This window comes from Xenopus laevis, chromosome 8S (genome assembly GCF_017654675.1).
Source record: "Xenopus laevis strain J_2021 chromosome 8S, Xenopus_laevis_v10.1, whole genome shotgun sequence".
NCBI classification, from domain to species: domain Eukaryota; kingdom Metazoa; phylum Chordata; class Amphibia; order Anura; family Pipidae; genus Xenopus; species Xenopus laevis.
Window position 1 is genome coordinate 92,673,275 of NC_054386.1, and position 19,825 is coordinate 92,693,099.

The following is a 19,825-nucleotide window of genomic DNA, read 5'->3' on the forward strand; positions in this document are numbered from 1 at the left end:
TCTCACACAAGGAATACAGGAGAGAAAAAAAAGGAGCACACAGGCCAGTAAGGTGGTTTCTTTTCTATCAGTAATAATGTCACATGATGCATTTAAAAGCCATATTTTCATAACTGCACCTACGTTTGGAATTGTTGGGGAATTTTATGGACAGCCAAGAAGCTGAAACGCAATGGGAGGGGTGAACCTGTCTTGCACATGACAGTATATACGTATATAGAGCAGTAGCTAAGGAAGTATCTGAAGGCGAATCTCTTGTTCATGTGAATGTTGTCCCACCTCTGCCTAGACAGAGTCACTCTTCCCCCAATACTAAAGGTGATCATACACGATAAATTCCGCTCGTTTGGTGAGGTCGTCAAACAATCAGATCTTTCCCCGATATGCCGACGTCAGGGTGATACTGGGTTAATCCCAACGTTCAGCCGTAGGGCCAAACGATTGGATTATATAAAAGAATTAGGTGCTCATAGAACTGCATCAACTATCCGATGTGGTCCTTGATCTCAGGAAAAATCGAACTTGCCTTTGGCCAGATATCGATCGGACGCCCCCACACACAGGCAGATAAGCTGCCAAAACGGTCTAAAAGACTCATATCGGCATCTTTAATCTGCCCGTGTATGGCCACCTTAAAAGAGAATTCAACCTGTAGTTTAAAAACCCTCCCCCCCTACCCTGGGTAGACCCCTCTTCCTCCTCCTCCCCATCCTACCTGCCCCCCCAAACTCCGAGGCCAGAATCTGCACGGAAGGGTGAGTAAAAAATTAGGGGCATTTGGCTGGGGGGGGAAGGGAGGGGGGTCTACCCAGGATAGGGGGGAGGAGTTTTTTAAACTACGGGTTGAATTCTCCTTTAAGTAATATTACATGATAAAGACAAGGATAAGTCAGCCCAGTATATTGCTGTATATTACATGTTGCACTTACCATCATTTTTATTGGCGTTGTACAGAACCTTCTTCCTTTTCTTCTTATTTTTCTTTGCACACCACAATTTTCCTGCAAAGAAATAGGGTGAGAGGGTGAGAGGCATGAATCTGACCAATGGGAAAGCTGCAAATGTGTAGAATAAAGTGCTCCCTGGATTACAAATGATGTTCTCCTTCCCAGAGTTTCACACCAGCACTCATGATACATTTTATCGATGGGGGGGGACATTACCTGATTTTTCTGGTTCTTTGTCTTCTTCTATCGTTTGCTTCATGGCTTCTCTCTGCTGCTGGAAGCTCTTTCCTGTAGAAAACAGAAACATCAGTAGAAACATGTTGGGTGAAAATTGCATTACTTTAGTCCTATTTTAAAGGGACAGTTACTTTTTTAAATGGACCTGATGTAGATGTAGCATGATGAAGACCTTGATTTTTTAATTATTTAGCTTTTATTTCAGCCAGTCTCCGGTTTGGAAATTAAGCCACTACCTGGTTGCTATGGTCCAAAACATTCTAGCAACTAACCAGTGGTCTACGTGTCTTTGGGTCTCTCCTGTTCATAATTCAGCCTCAAAGATAAGAAAAAATACAAATAACAATTTACGTAGATTTCCCATTGTTGCTAATAAATGATGCTGCCTTTGTGGTGTCTCTATCGTAAAGCATAATACATTGCTATATAACATAACAGCTGATAAAGAGAACTATAGAAGCAGATAATGGTTATTGAGATCAGGCAGAGAAATCGCTTTCTGCAAATGACTTTATTGCATTCTAACAATGCCGCTGAATGGGACACTACTATGCACACTGTACAGGTGAATAGCTTTTAATTTGATGATTAGTGCCCTTTAAAAGTTCCTGTTTAATTAAGGAAACACATTTGAACAGTTAAGCCACTTATCACTTTCACAACTCTTAATAAGGGCCAGCCATCTGCCTCCAGCTAATTATAGGCAATTGCCTACTAATCTAAACTGTCATATGAACGCTGTTTCGCTAATAACAATGGGAAGGGTAACTTCACAATTCCTTCATTCAACCTGGTGTAAAATAAATCCCTTGTTATTAAATATTCACCAGGTACAAGTCCTGCCAAAGGCTGGTTGTCCTCATCTCCATCTCGATAAGCCTGCCACCAGTTGGGGTCCTCCTGACTAATGACGTGGAGGATGTCTCCTTTCTGGAAGGACAGGCCTAGCTCTCTGCATGGCACGTAAGGGTCGTCAGAAGGGTCATAGTCAAAGTGAGCCTTTACGTGTACCTGAGGAGAGAACCAGGAGAAGATTGAATAAAAAAAAAAAAAATACAAAGAAAACGAGAACCCCATCAATCTCTACCCCATTTAATAGAGGATAGTTGCTCATTGTTACTAACAAGTGCTGCAAACAATAACTTGCTCGCTTACAAGACCCCCGGGCTAGTGCAATTTTCTGCCTGGGGTATCAGGTAAATGAACAGTCACTGGAGGATGCCTACCTTTTGGCAACCCCAGTAATTGTTGACTTTCCTTCTCCTTTAAATTATTTAATTTTATAAGGTTCCCTGTTTTAGGGAGATAAAGCTCATATTAAATGTTTTATTGACCAGATAGTTTCCTTTTAAATGTATTAGTAACCAGCATATCTATAAGTAAGCAACCATTTTGGCATAACATAAGGATCACTGCAGTGCCAATTTAGTTAGGGAAAACTAAACCTAGGCTTGGAAAATATATAAGTCAACCTTCTGTACGGATTGACCACATTTAAATGCATAAAGACTTCAGGTGCGACATATAAGTGTAAAGTTTCTGGGTATTTTCTTAGAGAGCTCTTCCAGGATAAATCCAGATTGGGATTGCTGGGCAAGCACATTTGCAGGCGAACACTTTTAGTGCAGGGGCACACGGACAGATTCGGGGAGATTATAGTCGCCTGGCGACTAATTGCCTCTTCTTCGGGGACACAATCTCCATGAACTGCCTCCCCGCTGCCTTTGGCCTGCTAAAATGAAAAATCGGCTGCGCCAATGCATTTGCGGCGCTTCTATTTCCGTAGTCACCCGAAGTTTCCACATGAGGCAACTTCGGGCAACTTCAAAAACCGAAGCGCCGCATTTTCTCATTATAGCAGGCGGAAGGTAGTTCGGGGAGACTTAGTCGCCTGTCGACTAATCACCTCTTGGTTGGGACGACAATCTCCCTGAACTGCTTTCCCCCTGCTATAATGAGAAAACACCAGCGCAATGGCATTTGCAGCCCTTCGGTTTCTGAAGTTGCCTTATGCGGCAACTTCGGGCGACCTCGGAAATTGAAGTGCCACGAGTGCATTGCCTCAGGTGAAGAGGCGATAAGTCGCCAGGCGACTAAATCTTCCCGAATCTGCCTGTGTGCCCCTGCCCTTAGGTGAATTTAATATGCTCTGCATGGGCCTGCCCAGTGGGTGCAGAGAATACTTGGGTAATTGCATCAAACATAGCAGGTTGTTCTCTTCAAGAATGGACCCCAGACTGGGGCTTTTTTTTTTTTTTTTTAAGACAGACCTGTACTGGTGTTGCCCATAAGGTTAGTGCTCTTCCTCTTTAATGGGCTGGGAGACATTTGCCATTTGGCTTTTACCTTCCGGGCAACACAAAGTTTTATTTGAAAGCCCAGGACTGTGCTTTATCACCCTAAAGTGCAGGGTGCCCTGAGTCCTACCCGGAGGCATGGGCTCCAATATTCGTGAGCCCCAGGCCAAAGAGTCATTGGACTAACCATCGCCGAAGCTAAGGCACAGATGGGGGGCAAGGGTTTCAGACTCTTCTTCGCCTCACATCCCTGGGTTCAGCCCAAGCTTCCCCCAGGGCACCAAAATCCTGGGGCAGAGCCCCAAAGGGACAGCTGAAGCCCTGCAAGCAAACCTATGTAAAGTAACACAGGCAACACAAAGTACTTACCACGTTTTCTTTGCTGGGTGGTGGCTTGGACTGTTGGCTGGGAATTAGCAGAAATGACAAGTTGCCGTGCATATCAGCCTAAAAGAGGAATGGGGAGAATATACACCGGAAAACACACAAAATGACACAAAAAATGCAATTCTGCACTTATTGTTAAAGGGATTCTGTCATGATTTTTATGATGTTGTTTTTATTTCTAAATGACACTGTTTACATTGCAAATAATTCACTCTACAATATAAAATTTAATTCATGAACCAGCAAGTGTATATTTTTTAGTTGTAATATTGGTGTGTAGGTGCATCTCAGGTCATTTTGCCTGGTCATGTGCTTTCAGAAAGAGCCAGCACTTTAGGATGGAACTGCTTTCTGGCAGGCTGTTGTTTCTCCTACTCAATGTAACTGAACGTGTCACAGGGGATCTGGATTTTACTATTGAGTGCTGTTCTTAGGGTAGGGACACACTGGGCGATTTGGGGAGTTTTAGTCGCCTGGCGACTAATCGCCGCGACTTTTCTCCCTGAATGCCTCCCCTCGCTCTGCGCCTGGCTAAAATGAAAAATCGCCTGCGCTAATCACACGCGGCGATTCGTTTTCCGAAGTCGCCCGAAGTTTCCTCGTGAGGCAACTTCGGGCGATTTCGGAAAACGAATCGCCGTGTGTGATTAGCGCAGGCGATTTTTCATTTTAGCCAGGCGCAGAGCGAGGGGAGGCATTCGGGGAGAAAAGTCGCGGCGATTAGTCGCCAGGCGACTAAAACTCCCCAAATCGCCCAGTGTGTTCCTACCCTTAGATCTACCAGGGAGCTGTTATCTTGTGTTAGGGAGCTGCTATCTGGTTACCTTCCCACTGTTCTATTGTTAGGCTGCTGGGGGGAAGGGAGGGGGTGATATCACTCCAACTTGCAGTAAAGAGTGACTGAAGTTTAGTCACATGACTGGAGGCAGCTGGGAAACTGACAATATGTTTAGCCCCATGTCAGATTTCAAAATTAAAAAAAAAAATCTGTTTGCTCTTTTGAGAAACAGATTTCAGTGCAGAATTCTTCTGTAGCAGCACTATTAACTAATGTGTTTTGGAAAAAAAAAAAAGGTTTTCTCATGACATTATCCCTTTAAGAAATACAATGTTGTATAATGTATATTGTTTTTACACAAACAAAAACAAGACAGCAGATATTAAACATTTCTTTACCTCTATCACAACATTGTCTGTGCATGCTGTTTATAATGTACAGACAAGGTTTTTAAATTACCCATGTTCCTCTATGAGGGGGCAGCCATATTTGTGCAGCACTAGTCCGAAAGCATTAGAATCTCTAACTGGAATGTTGAGAAGGTTGGTAAAAGTCAGGTTTAGGAATTTCAACTAACAATTACTTACAAAAGCAGCCCTATCAGTGAAAAACATGACCTATAGGTCATTTTTAATCTACACAAATATTTTGAAGATTTCTTTTTTTTTTAGTGTCAGTATATCACTTTAATGAATGAGATGAAAGTTGGTGTAGGACAGGCCAGATCAGGCCAGCTTAAATATATTGCAATATATGGACAAACAATCCCTGTTTTGTTTACAGGGGAGGGCATTTTGTGGTAGCTTAATGCAGAAGATATCTTAAAGGAGAAGGAAAGCTACAGAGGCATTTTATTGCCAACAGATTAGCTGGAATAGTGCAAGCTAGAATGCTATATTTATTCTGTAGAATGTTTTACCATACCTGAGTAAAAAGCTCTAGAAGCTCTCTGTTTGTTTGGGATAGCAGCTGCAGTATTAGCTTGGTGTGAGATCACTTCCTGCCTGAGTCTCTCCCTGCTCACTTATAGCTCTGGGCTCAGATTACAGCAGAGAACGGAGTGGGGGGGAAGAGGAGAAAACTGAGCATGCTCACGCCCGGGGCAAGGAGGTTTAAGATGTAAACAGGAAGTCTGATACAGAAGCCCATGAGTACACAATAGAAGGAAAGAAATGCTGTGTTTATTTTGAGCAGCATTACTTTGAGGGTTTACTGGTATATTTATATAGACCTTTCAGATAAGGCTTACTTAGTTTTAACATTTCCTTCTCCTTTAAGATGTCCTTAGCATACTGATTTTCGGTGAGTGCAGACGACTAGTGATGAGCGAAATTTTTCGGCAAGTTTCGATGCGAAAATTAAACCCATACCCCATATATAATAAAAGGCACTAAGTTTGCCCAGGAGCAGTAACCCCCATAGACTGTAATGGGTGAAAATAATTTGTTGCGTGTCAAACACATTTTGTCACCCATGGATTCCATGCAGTTCCGGGAATTTTCTCTGTTTCGTGAATTTTTTGGAGAAGCGAAACAGGACAGATTTGCCCATCACTACACTATGACCTCTTGGCTTTGCTTATACATACAAATAATATACATATATACATATATACATATATATATATATATATATATATATATATATATATATACACACACATACATACATATATATATATATATATATATATATATATATATATATATATGGTAACATTCTTACTGCCACCTGCTTGCTCTCAACTATTCCTTTCCGTAGGTTTTCAAACTGTGGGCTGTATCCCATAGTAGTGATTGGGGGGCCTGTCTGAACATTAGTGCTAAATTTGGGGTAACTATAGAGGAAGAAGACCACAAAGGGAGGGAGGGCAGGGCACTGTGGGGACTGCTTGCATTTGCATTCAGGGCAATAGGCTACAGGGTTTATACTAGGAATGCACCGAATCCAGGATTTGGCCTTTTTCAGCAGGATTCGGCTGAATCCTTCTGCCCGGCCTAAGCGAATCCAATTCCTAATTTGCATATGCAAATTAGGGGCAGGGAGGAAAATCGTGCAACTTTTTGTCACAAAACAAGGAAGTAAAAAATGTTTTCCCCTTCCCACCCCTAATTTGCATATGTAAATCAGAATTCGGATTCGGTATTCGGCCGAATCTTTTGCAAAGGATTTGGCCGAATCCAAAATAATGGATTCGTTGCATCCCTAGTTTATACACTGGCATAAAGTTCCAACTGTAACAGCAAAAAGTAGCAGCACCAGTTTGTTACAGGAGTACGTTTTCCCATTATTTCTCCAAATTTTGGGGCTATACATCTGCTTATTAGAAATACAGTGGTGTCAAGAACGCTGATTGCATCCCCCCCCCTTTCATGTTTCCCTCGGATGCTTTACATTCCGTAAACTGAGCAGGAGGAATTTTAAAGAGGGGCGTCAGACTAAGCTGGATGACATTGTTGCAGCACATTAGCACCAGCTAAAAGCCCAGACACAAAGCCTGTCTCTTAGTCACAATAGCTGCCAAAGGGACTTGTGTGTGCAAAGCTTCCCCCTACGAGAACCAAATTTAGTAGACTTTTTAGTTCACTCCACTGCATTCACAACAGCACAGAATGGATGAGAACTTTATGGTTGGGGCTTGTAATAAAGCAAGGAAAGTGCATAGTAGAGGAATATTGACACTCATCACCTTTCAACTTACCAACAGTTCAAACACCTCGTTCACATCTTTCCCTCGGATCTCAGTGCCATTTATTTGAAGAATTTCGTCACCTTCATGTAACAAGCCGCTCTTCTCCGCTGCCCCACCTTTCACTATCCTGCTGATAACAACAGAATCTCCATCATTCCGCACAGTGGCCCCCTACAGGGAAACAAACCGTTAGACTCACCCTAGACACACTCATTCCAGGATGGTGCTTTGCCCAAACAGGTCTACAGTTATGGATTAACCAGCTTACTTACCAACGGGATATCTCTGGATTTTTCTATTCTGACAATTTTTACGGTCTCATCTCCATACAGGCCAATGTCCTCGTAAAAGCGATCTTCTGATGCAGGCTCAGGCATCATTTCTTGCTCTGCAACCTTGTCATGGGCCAGGAGGAGAGCCTAGCAAATCGAACAAAACATCACACAAACATGAATGGAGGAATGGAATTTAGGAATGCTAAACATGGCAGAATTCTACCTCCCCCCAATTCTAATAGGCTTATTAGTGTTGCACATCAATCTTTTTCCTTTCAACAAATTCAAATTGTTACGTAAGATAATGGAAAGTGACTTCTCTCTGTGGGCTACCCCCAAGAGTATTTAATTATGCCTGAACACTGTATGTATTATAATGTAGTGTATTAATATCAGGGCCAGGCCAAGCCGGCCGGGCGCCCTAGGCAACTCGGCCGGCCTCCCCGCTCCCCCCTGGGTGTGGGCGCGTGCGCACGCCACAGATGAACCGCAACTTGCGCATGTGCAGGATAGGGAGAGAGCGGGGAAAGAGGTGAGCGCAACAGAGGTGATGGGACGCAGGGGAGGAGAGCGACGGAGGGGAGGGAAAAGGGGCAAAGCGAAAGAGGAAAAGGGGGGAGAGCAACAGAGGGGAGAGAGCGGCAGAGGGGGGTGGGAAACCAAAGAGAGCTCTGATAACGGACTAGGGGTTGACAGAAGACAGTTTAAGAGGTACCTGCCCAGCGCCCCCGTAGTTGCGCCCTAGGCAGGTGCCTCTTCTGCCTACCCCTAATTCCGGTCCGGATTACTATACTAATAAATGTGATGTTAACATTACTTTTAGTGTGTGCACACGGCAGTATGCCTTTCATAGCATTATAGCACTGAACTAGCAGTGGCAGCTCCTATCAGTCTCAAGACCAGTCCTGCAGCAGATCAGTAATGGTTTATGTGAATTCTAGACACTAAGGGGCAGATTTATTAAGGGTCGAAATGAAAATTTTCCATTTTTTTTATAGTCAAAACTGTAAAATTCGACTAGGGAGTTACTCAAATTAGAAGAAATTCAAACCCTTTTAGAACTTGAATTAGCACTATTCGCCACCTAAAACCTGCTCAGTTGCGCTTTAGTTCAATGGGAGACGTCTAGGGATCAATTTGGAGTTGTTTGCAGCCTTGTTGCTTTTTGTTTGCAGCATTCCTGAGTTTTTTAAGAGTTTTTTTAAATGCAAATCGAAATTGGGTTGATTTAATTCATCCGAGTTTGAAAAATTTGATTTTTTTTTTAACAAATTTCCATTGGTCGAACTTCGAATTTATGGGAGTTTACATGAATTTGAAATTTGACCTTTGATAAATGTGCCTCTAAGCTTATGCAGCTCTGTGTAACTGGCATTCCTTTGTCAGGGAAAACCCTGTGATTATCACGTGTCAGAGAGCTTTCCTACATAATCTTATATAATCTAATAGCGCACGGGGTGAGTAAATCAGTGTTAAGGAAGTGAAGGTTTAAGACACTGGAGGTAAATGTGAAGGTTAAAGACACTTGATTAAAATGTGAAGGGCTAATACAATCTTGCAGAGGGTCGAGACACACGCATTTGCTATTACTGTACCTGAATGTGAGGAGAGTTCAGCAAGGCAATAAGCTCCTGGCCTTCTTTCTGATGGCTGGACTTTAACACTTGCTGTACCTGTAAGTGAAAAACAACAGCAAGGAGTTATTCTTTGTAGGCCAAGTACTGTACTAAAAGCAACAGCGAGTTTAAATGTTATTTTTCATGGGCCACATATCTCTCTACAGGGCCAGTCAGCCCAGTATAGGTACAAGCAAGCCCCTGGCAGTAACGAAGTTCTGCATATTATTTACTGGATTTACTGATCTTTTTGAATGTGTATGAAATTTTACTGTGTACCTGGGTAGAGTTTAGAAGCGGTGTGTCACCCTCTTGAAAATATATACACACAGGTATGGGACCTGTTATCCAGAATGCTCGGGACCTGGGGGTTTCTGGATAACGGATATTTCTGTAATTTGGATCTTCATACCTTAAGTCTACTAGAAAATCAAGTATGCTTTAAATAAACCCAATAGGCTGGTTTTGCTTCCAATAAGGGTTAATTATATCTTAGTTGGGATCAAGTACAAGCTACTGTTTCATTATAACAGAGAAAAAGGAAATCATCTTGTCTATGGGACACAACCTTTCCATAATTAGGGGGTTTTCTGGATAATTTATCTTTCTGTAATTTGGCTCTTCATACCTTAAGTCTACTAGAAAATCATGTAAACATTAAATAAACCCAATAGGCTGGTTTTGCTTCCAATAAGGATTAATTATATCTTAGTTGGGATCAAGTACAAGGTACTGTTTTACACAACCTTTCCGTAATTCAGGGTTTTCCATATAACGGGTTTCCGGATCCTCATATATATATATATATATATTGATCCTATGTCAAAGTCATCCCATATCTGGCCAGTCCTACGCTCAATTTTCATCTGATTCATTAAGAATTCTATTGCTTCATTATATATTTTACGAAGGGAAAATTGTTGTAGCTCCCACCCTTCCCAACTATAGTCAGGTGATCCCACTGGTGTCTAATAAAAGGGCAGCCAAGTTCGGGAGTTTTACTTTGAAAGCAGCAAGTAAGTTGCAGGTAAAACTTAGTCCCTGTGTAAAATGTATAATGAAGCAATAGAATTCTTAATGAATCAGATGAAAATTGAGCGTAGGACTGGCCAGATATGGGATGACTTTGACATAGTTGGCCAACTTAAATATATTACTATATATGGACAAACAATCCCTGTTTTGTTTAAAGGGTAAGGCATTTTTTAGTAGCAGTATGCACAAAATGTCTCTGTCTTAAATATATTGATAATGGGTTGAGTGCAGAGGACTCTTGTATTTGTCTGTATGTATTTTGTGGTCACACCCTCATTGCACCCCTGCCTAATGGTTTTAAAAATTAGTGATGAGCACAACTTTTCCTTTGATCCCCATGATTCTCAATGTTACAAGCAGAGAAGCACTGCCTAGTATGTTTTGGTGCTGCTACACTATGGGGCAGATTTATCAAGGGTTGAACTGAAAATTCTAATTAGAATTTTATAGTCTAGACCGTCAAATTCGACTAGTAAATTATCCAATTTGATTTTCAAGATTTATCATACTCTGGTTCTTTAAGAATTCAAATTTGACTATTCGCCACATAAAAACAGCCAAATTCATGTATGTATAAGGGTAGGACTACAGGGATATTTTTGGCACAATCCGACACGCTGCGACAAAACGCATGTGACAAATCGCATGCGACAAACATAAGGTAAGTGAATGCATTGTCGGATGAAGTTGCAGCGTTGATCCGAAGCGACACGACTTTTGGAGGCAGACGCAGAGTCTGCCTCCGACAGTCGTGTCGGATCAACGCTGCAACTTCATCTGACAATGCATTCACTTACTTATTTTGTCGCATGTGTTTTGTTGGAGCGTGTCGGATCGCTCCGAAAACATCCGTGTAGTCCTACCCTTAGTCAATGGGAGAGGTTTAGGAACAAATTTGGACATCTTAGTAGCCTTCTTGACATTCAAATTTTTTTTGGAGAAAAAACTCGAATCAGAGTTTGGTCAAATTCGATTCGAGTTTTCGAGTCGCTAAAGTTCATCCGAGTTTGAGATATTTTTATATATATATATATATATATATATATATATATATATATATATATATATATATATATATATATATATATATATATATATATATATATATATATATATATATATATATATATATATATATATATAAATAAATAAATAACTCTCCCAGTCGGATTTCGAGTATATTCAAATTTTATAGTTTAAAACAACTCACATGAATTCGAAATTTGACCTTTCCTTCTTACCCTTTTCCTTACACAGATCCCTGGTGAACACTGCAGCCCATGAACAGTATTTGGGGGTGTTTATTTGCAGCAATATGTAAAATATCTGTAATAATACACACTTCCCTGAGACCTTATTGTGCCTTTAACATCAAAAAGGTGTGAAAATCTTAAAATGTACAGCACTCGTCAGTAGCAAAATATATTATCAGTGAGCCAGGAGGAAATAATGACTGAGCAGTTCATTGTAGAAATACTCAGTGGGTTCACTCCCTTCCCCACCCCGTGACAGTAATTGCTCTAAATAATGTGCATGTGACATATCTTATTAATCAGAGAGTTCATGCAGTTTCCCAAAGAGTAAAAAAAATGAAAAGGGTGCAGAAGTGGCACAGACAAACAGACAAAGAGACACACACACACACACGAGGAAAATGCTGACAACCTAAAATTAATTTTTATAATTGTGGAGACTGTAAAATGATTGCTGCACATATAAAACCGTCACCACACTGCTAGACAAACCCAACTTAAATCCAGGCAGCTGCTGGCTGTCACATGCAATTGCCACAGATTGGAAATACAGTCGGATCCTTCTATTGAATTTATCAAGGGTTCCCAGGTGATAATGACGTTCCCTCTCTATTGTAAGTGGATCCATTATACTTGGTGATTTCGGCCATACTCATGCAAGCCTAATGAGAAGGATCTCAAGCTGGAGGTTCTCTGCCTACGACTTCAACTAATGGAAATATTAAAATCCAAATACAGGTATGGGATCAGTTTTTCGGAAACCCGTTATCCAGAAAGCTCCTAATTACGGAAAGGCCATTTCCTATAGACTCCATTTTCTCCAAATAATCCACATTTTAAAAACGTATTTCCCTTTTCTCTGTGATAATAAAACAGTACCTTGTACTTGATCCCAACTAAGATATAATTAATCCTTATTGGAGGCAAAACCAGCCTATTGGGTTTAATTAATGTTTAAAGGATTTTCTAGTGGATGAAGATCCAAACTACGGAAAGATAAATTATCCAGAAAACCCCAAATTATGGAAAGGACGTGTCCCATAGACTCAATTTTATCAAAATAATCCAATTTTTAAAAAATGATTTCCTTTTTCTCTGTAATAATGAAACAGCACCTTGTACTTGATCCCAGCTAGGATACAATTAATCCTTATTGGAAGAAAAACCAGTCTATTGTGTTTATTTAATGTTTACATGATTTTCTAGTAGGCTTAAGGTATAAAGATCCATTATCTGGAAGACCCCAGGTTACGAGCATTCTGCATAACAGGTCCCATACCTGTATATACTTGTTTATTTTCCTGCATGCTTCTTTAAAGGAATTTCTGTCTCAACCAATATTTTTAACACTTCCTAAGTGGTCTTAGTCTAGCTGGGAACAAACCCTACAGCTTCTTATGACTTCAGAGAGCTCTGCTATTATGTTTATAATCATAACACTAGCAGTCAGAGTGGGCCATAGCTGGGGTATGGCAAAACAAATATGGCTGCAAACATCCCTCTCCATAGCAGGGACAATGGGTTTTCTTAAAGTGTCCATGGATATACCAACAATTATACAATTATCCAGAATGCTCGGGACCTGGGGCATTTTGGATAAAGGTGGCCATACACAGAGAGAGATCTTATGGTGGTTGCCATGACGAATGGATCTCTCTCTGATATGCCCATTTTGAGGTGGGCAATATCATACTGATCCTATCCTGGGCCCAACGATCGGATCATAATGCAAAGAATATGGGCAGTCGGATCCATATACTCATAGAAAATCAGATGGCACACACAAAAGCATTTGTGCTAAATGGTTGAAGTTTAATTGAGATCCCCACAACGTTTCGGAGGCACAGCCTCCTTTCTCAAGGGCTCTCAAATACAGGCAGTCGGATCACCTAACCACATCAACCAACAGATGCAGTCCGCGATCCGGCGGGATTTTTAACCCTGCCCGATCAACATCTGCCCGACTTTCAGCCAGATATCGATCAGGGGAGCACGTCGGAAGGTCGAATACACGGGCCAATAAGTTGTCAACTCGATCTATAGGCAGCTATCGGCCCGTGTATGGCCACCAAACAGATCTTTTTGCAATTTGGATCTTCCTACCTTAAATCTACTATAAAATAATGTAAACATTAAATAAATCCAATAGGCTGGTTCTGCTTCCGATAAGGATTAATTATATCTTCATTTGGATCGTGACCTGGGGCTTTTTGGATAACGAGTCTTTCTGTAATTTGGATCTTCATACCTTAAATCTACTAGAAAACCATGTAAACATTAAATAAAGATGGTTCTGCTTCTAATAAGGATTAATTATATCTTCATTTGGATTTTGTACAAGGTGCCGTTTTATTTTTACAGGGAGACAAAGATCCCTATTATATAAAGCACTCGAAGATCTGCAGAAATGATATCATATCGGTAAAATATTCAAAAGGATTCCTGTACTTTCCCACTGCATCTTGGGACTGCCATTAATAATGATCCCATACACAAAGGAAAATACCCACATTTACAATAAAGGTTTACCTTTAACTAGTGAAATGCACAAAATATCCCCCTTCTCTGTATCTCTGTAGCCAGAGCACAGGCTTAAGTGAGAGCTTTGTATATAACATTCTATTTCAAAGCAGTTACATTTGACAGGCTGTGTCTCTCACATTCCAGGCGACTAAATATCCCCGAATCCTAAAGGTGGACTTTCCTCCTGTTTTGGCCATGTTTACCTACTTGCACCATCCCCTGTTACATCTGGTTATGCTGTAAATGTCTCTCAGTTTCTCTTGTTTATCTGACAATTTAAATGAAACAGTAACATCAAAAAAATTTAATTTTTTTAAGGAATGATAGTATATTGTAGTATAGCCCTGCACTGGCATAACTGCCGTGTTTGCTTTAGAAACTCTACTATAGTTTATATAAACAAGCTGCTGTGTAGCCATGGGGGCAGTCATTCAAGCACAGGATACACAGTAGATAACAGATAATTACTACTATAGTTTATATAAACAAGCTGCTGTGTAGCCATGGGGGCAGCCATTCAAGCAGAGAATATACAGTAGATAACATAAGTACTACTATAGTTTATATAAACAAGCTGTTGTGTAGCCATGGGGGCAGCCATTCAAGCACAGGATACACAGTAGATAACAGATAAGTACTACTATAGTTTATATAAACAAGCTGTTGTGTAGCCATGGGGGCAGCCATTCAAGCACAGGATACACAGTAGATAACAGATAAGTACTACTATAGTTTATATAAACAAGCTGTTATGTAACCATGGGGGCAGCCATTCAAGCACAGGATACACAGTAGATAACATAAGTACTACTATAGTTTATATAAACAAGCTGTTGTGTAGCCATGGGGGCAGCCATTCAAGCACAGGATACACAGTAGATAACAGATAAGTACTACTATAGTTTATATAAACAAGCTGCTGTGTAGCCATGGGGGCAGCCATTAGAGTACAGGATACACAGTAGATAACAGATAAGTACTATTATAGTTTATATAAACAAGCTGCTGTGTAGCCATGGGGGCAGCCATTCAAGCACATGATACACAGTAGAGAACAGATAAGTACTACTATAGTTTATATAAACAAGCTGCTGTGTAGCCATGGGGGCAGCCATTCAAGCACATGATACACAGTAGAGAACAGATAAGTACTACTACTATAGTTTATATAAACAAGCTCCTGTGTAGCCATGGGGGCAGCCATTCAAGCACAGGATACACAGTAGATAACAGATAATTACTACTATAGTTTATATAAACAAGCTTCTGTGTACCCATGGGGGCAGCCATTCAAGCAGAGAATATACAGTAGATAAAAATTAGTACTGCTATAGTTTATATAAAAAGCTGCTCTGTAGCCATGGGGCAGCCATTTAAGCACAGGATACACAGTAGATAACAGGTAAGTACTACTATAGTTTATATAAACAAGCTGATGTGTAGCCATGGGGGCAGCCATTCAAGCACAGAATACACAGGAGATAACAGATAAGTACTGAAGAATCCCATTGTATACTACAGGGCTTATCAGTTATCTGCTGTGTATCCTGTGCCTTTTCTCCTTTTTTCCAGCTTTGAATGGCTGCCCACATGGCTACACAGCAGCTTCTTTATATAAACTATAGTTGGGTTTCTGAAGCAAAGACGCTGGTTTTACCAGTGCAGGGAAACAGGACATTATATGGTCATTCCTTTCAAACACTTTCATGTTTTGGTGTTACTGTTCCTTTAAAGGATATTTAGGGACACAGCAGTAATACCTTTGCAGCATTAAAGGAATTGTTTTACATGAAAGTACTGTTGCTATGTAGAGGAAAAAGATGAATGTGCATCACTGACCTCTTGGGTTAGATCTTGTGCATTAGGAATGAGAGGGTACGGGGGACTGGCTTTGTTCATGTGCACGGCCACAGCATTGTGGATCTTGAAAGCAGTCTGAAAATCCTCATTTTGCACCAGTTGCAGAAGTAAGCTGAGGTCTTCCTGGCTCTGAGAATCTACCAGGGTGTGCTGGATATCCTTGAGCGAAAATAACAAATCTTCAATCTCTGCAATAGAAAAACAACATCATTATTTAACATTTGAAGAAGGAAGAAGCAAAAGTGGAAAAGGTATACAACTGTGAAAGTGTCAGTAGCAATTTTATTAACCCTCTCCCGAGTATATTTTATTATTGACTTTATAGGAAAGCTGCCAGGGAAAACACAATTTTGCCATTAAACTTTATGAAAGGAACACATTTCCATTTCTCATTGAGATCAAGGCAATGCACAGGAACCAATTTGCGCTTATGAGTGAGAATGTTTTTCTCTACCTCTTTCATTTCAGCCAGAAAAAAAAGGAAAATGCAGTTCTGCTTCTTAAAGGAGAAGGAAAGCTACGTACGCATTTTATTGCCAATAGATTAGCTGCAATAGTGCAAGCTAGAATGCTATATTTATTCTGTAGAATGTTTCACCATACCTGAGTAAAAAGCTCTAGAAACTCTCTGTTTGTTTATAATAGGAGCTGCAGTATTAATGTGGTGTGACATCACTTCCTGCCTGAGTCTCTCCCTGCTCTGGGCTCAGATTACAATAGAGAAGGGAGGGGTGGGGGGAGTGGAGCAAACTGAGCATGCTCTTGCCCAGGGCAATGAGGTTTAAGCTGAAAGCAGGAAGTCTAATAGAGAAGCCCATGTGTACACAATAGAAGGAAAGAAATGTTGTGTTTCTTTTGACAGGGGACTCAGAGCAACATTACTTTGGGGGTTTACTGGTATATTTAGATGGACCTTTCTGATAAGGCTTACTTAGTTTTAACCTTTCCTTCTCCTTTAAAGGGATACTGTCATGGGAAAACATGTTTTTTTCAAAACGCATCAGTTAATAGTGCTGCTCCAGCAGAATTCTGCACTGAAATCCAAATTCTGAAAAGAGCAAACCGATTTTATTATATTTAATTTTGAAATCTGACATGGGGCTAGACATATTGTCAGTTTCCCAGCTGCCCCAAGTCATGTGACTTTTGCTCTGATAAACGTCAGTCAATCTTTACTGCTGTACTGCAAGTTGGAGGTATATCAACCCCCCCCAGCAGCCTAATAACAGAACAATGGGAAGGTAACCAGATAGCAGCTCCCTAACACAAGATAACAGCTGCCTGGTAGATCTAAGAACAGCACTCAATAGTAAAATCCTGGTCCCACTGCAACACAGTTACAGTGAGTAGGAGAAACAACAGCCTGCCAGAAAGCAGTTCCATCCTAAAGTGCTGGCTCTTTCTGAAAGCACATGACCAGGCAAAATGACCTGAGATGCACCTACACACCAATATTACAACTACAAAAAAATACACAATGACATTTTACATGGTAGAGTGAATTATTTATAAGTGTAAACAGTGTAATTTAGAAATAAAAATGACATCATAAAAATGACGACAGAATCCCTTTAATGGATTTGTTGGGAAAGCTCAGAATTGTGTTTCTCCGGCTCGGTCATTTTGTCAAATTGTAGGGTTAACTTTTCCCACTAATCCGACATTTCGATCACACAGTTTTACACTTGAAAGGAACAGTAACAGCAAAAAATGAAAGTGTTTTAAAGTAATTAAAATATAATGTACTGTTGCCCTGCACTGGTAAAAGTTGTGTGTTTGAAACACATGTACAAAGACAATCTTCTCTGATACCTGATGCTGCTCATAAATCACAGGAACTAAAATAATATTAAAACATATTTAACAGTTACTGTTTGCCCATACCAGTGGCTCAGTTATGAATTTCATGTGCATGTGGGAGTAGTCAATTATTTGCTTTCTTCTTCTTCTGATTCTCTCCAGCTTTCAAATGGGGGTCATTGACCCCATCTAAAAACAAATGCTCTGTAAGGCTTTTATTTTATTTCTTCTAGGATAGTTCGGATATACACAGACTATGGTTATGGGAAGCCTATGCTCTTTGTGGTGCTCTATTACATGAAGGCCAGAGTAATCTATAAAGTTTCTTAAATCAGGGACTTATAACAATCTATGTTAACTAGGAATGCACTGAATCTACTATTTTTGAATTGGCCGAACCCCTGAATCCTTTGTGAAAGATTCAGCTGAATACCGAACTGAATCCTAATTTGCATATGCAAATTAGGGGTGGGAAGGGGGAAACATTTTTTACTTCCTTGTTTTGAGACAAAAGGTCACGCAATTTGCCTCCCCTAATGCAAATTAGGATTCAGATTCTGTTGGGCTGGGCTGAAGGATTCAGAATCGGAATCCTGTTAAAAAAGGCAGAATCCCAAACCGAATCCTGGATTCGGTGCATCCCTACCAGAAATAACGACTTTTTCTAATGAAGCAGCTCTGGGAGGGGAGGTCGCCGAACCTGTAAACTGTTCTAAATGGTTACATAACAGGGGATGTCACGGAGGTGCACTTGTATAGAAATAGGAACATTATACTGGTGGATATAATATTGAATTTGTAAGTACAGGTATGGGACCTATTATCCAGAATGCTCGGGACCTGGGGCTTTCCGGATCATGGATCTTTCCATAATTTGGATCTTCACACCTTAAGACTACTAGAAAATCATGCAAGCATTAAATATACCCAATAGTCTGGTTAAAGGGGTTGTTCACCTTCCAAACACTTTTTTCCAATTCAGTTGTTTTCCCAGAAATAAAGACTTTTTTCAATTACTTTTCATTATTTACTTTTTACTGTATTTCCAAAATATAAGTTTAAAGTTAAATGTCCCTGTCTCTGATATTTGAGCCTGGCAGCTCAGTAATTCAGGTGCAGACTCTAACCGGTTACAATTTTGCAACATTGAGTTGATCCATTTCTCAGCAGCATCTCTGGAATATTTGCAATTATTGTATCAAATCTAACAGATGAAACTCAGAGATGAAACAAAGATAAGAAATGTATCAACTACATGTATCCATTTAGAACAGTTTATAGGGTCGGCGACCTCCCCTCCCAGAGCTGCTTCAGAAGGTGAAAAATGACATTTTACACTTCAATATTAGACAAACGGTCACACATAGAAAATAGAAAGTCATTGGAAAAAGTCGTTATTTCTGGTGAACTAGTTGTTTGAAGGTGAACCACCCCTTTAAGCTTACCAGCAAGCACAATCCAAAGTCTGAGCTGTAAATTAGATTTATGGGGATGGGCGGAAGGTGTAGGCCGGGCCCACAGGAATGCTTTTATTTATTTATCCTTTTACACACAGGTTAATGGGTGTTATACTCAGGTTTATTTACTGCTGTCCAGGCAATAAAACATTCAGAAGCTTTACCTCTTGGAGCAGACACAACTGAAGGCAACCACTTCATTACAGCAATACACTGTGCCTTCACTTTTACTGGGAGTCAGCTACCGGCACTGAGCCCAAATAGAAGTTGCCTGCAAGAATTTCCCTCTGTAGGACACAACTTAGACGCACCAGCAGGGAGGGGGTGTAAAGGTGGGGTGTAAAGGTGGGGTGTAAAGGTAGGCTAACACCCGGTGTGAAACTTGTGACCTTGAGCAGGATACATGGAGGACATTATCAGCTCCCAGCAAATGGCTAGGGCATTTTCCACATAAAGTGAGTAGCCGTTTATAATGTTGAGATATGGCAAGATATGACAGTATTGCTTCAGTGCCTTAAGCAGTTAGCCATAAATCCTGCCTTTCTATTAACCCTGTTTATTTGATTTAGAGCACCTACAAGCAGACTATAAATCACTGCTGCTCTCTGGAGCTGAACTAATTTGTTTAGACAAAGCTATTGCTCAGTGCCCCAGCAACATGCTAGTAA

At 40.6% G+C, this 19,825-nt stretch overlaps 1 protein-coding gene across 1 annotated transcript in view; it reads right to left on the bottom strand.

Annotated features, from left to right (window-relative positions):
* The window catches only part of LOC108700324 (MAGUK p55 subfamily member 5), a 49,884-nt gene that overhangs the window by 6,700 nt on the left and 23,359 nt on the right, over positions 1-19,825 (bottom strand). Inside the window, exons 3-10 of the mRNA XM_041574408.1 lie at positions 15,880-16,088; positions 9,209-9,286; positions 7,611-7,757; positions 7,348-7,509; positions 3,851-3,928; positions 2,012-2,195; positions 1,164-1,235; positions 930-1,001 (exon numbers count right to left, since the gene is read on the bottom strand). Coding sequence (XP_041430342.1) covers positions 930-1,001; positions 1,164-1,235; positions 2,012-2,195; positions 3,851-3,928; positions 7,348-7,509; positions 7,611-7,757; positions 9,209-9,286; positions 15,880-16,088 — 1,002 coding nt within the window. The remainder of the gene's footprint in view (positions 1-929; positions 1,002-1,163; positions 1,236-2,011; positions 2,196-3,850; positions 3,929-7,347; positions 7,510-7,610; positions 7,758-9,208; positions 9,287-15,879; positions 16,089-19,825) is intronic.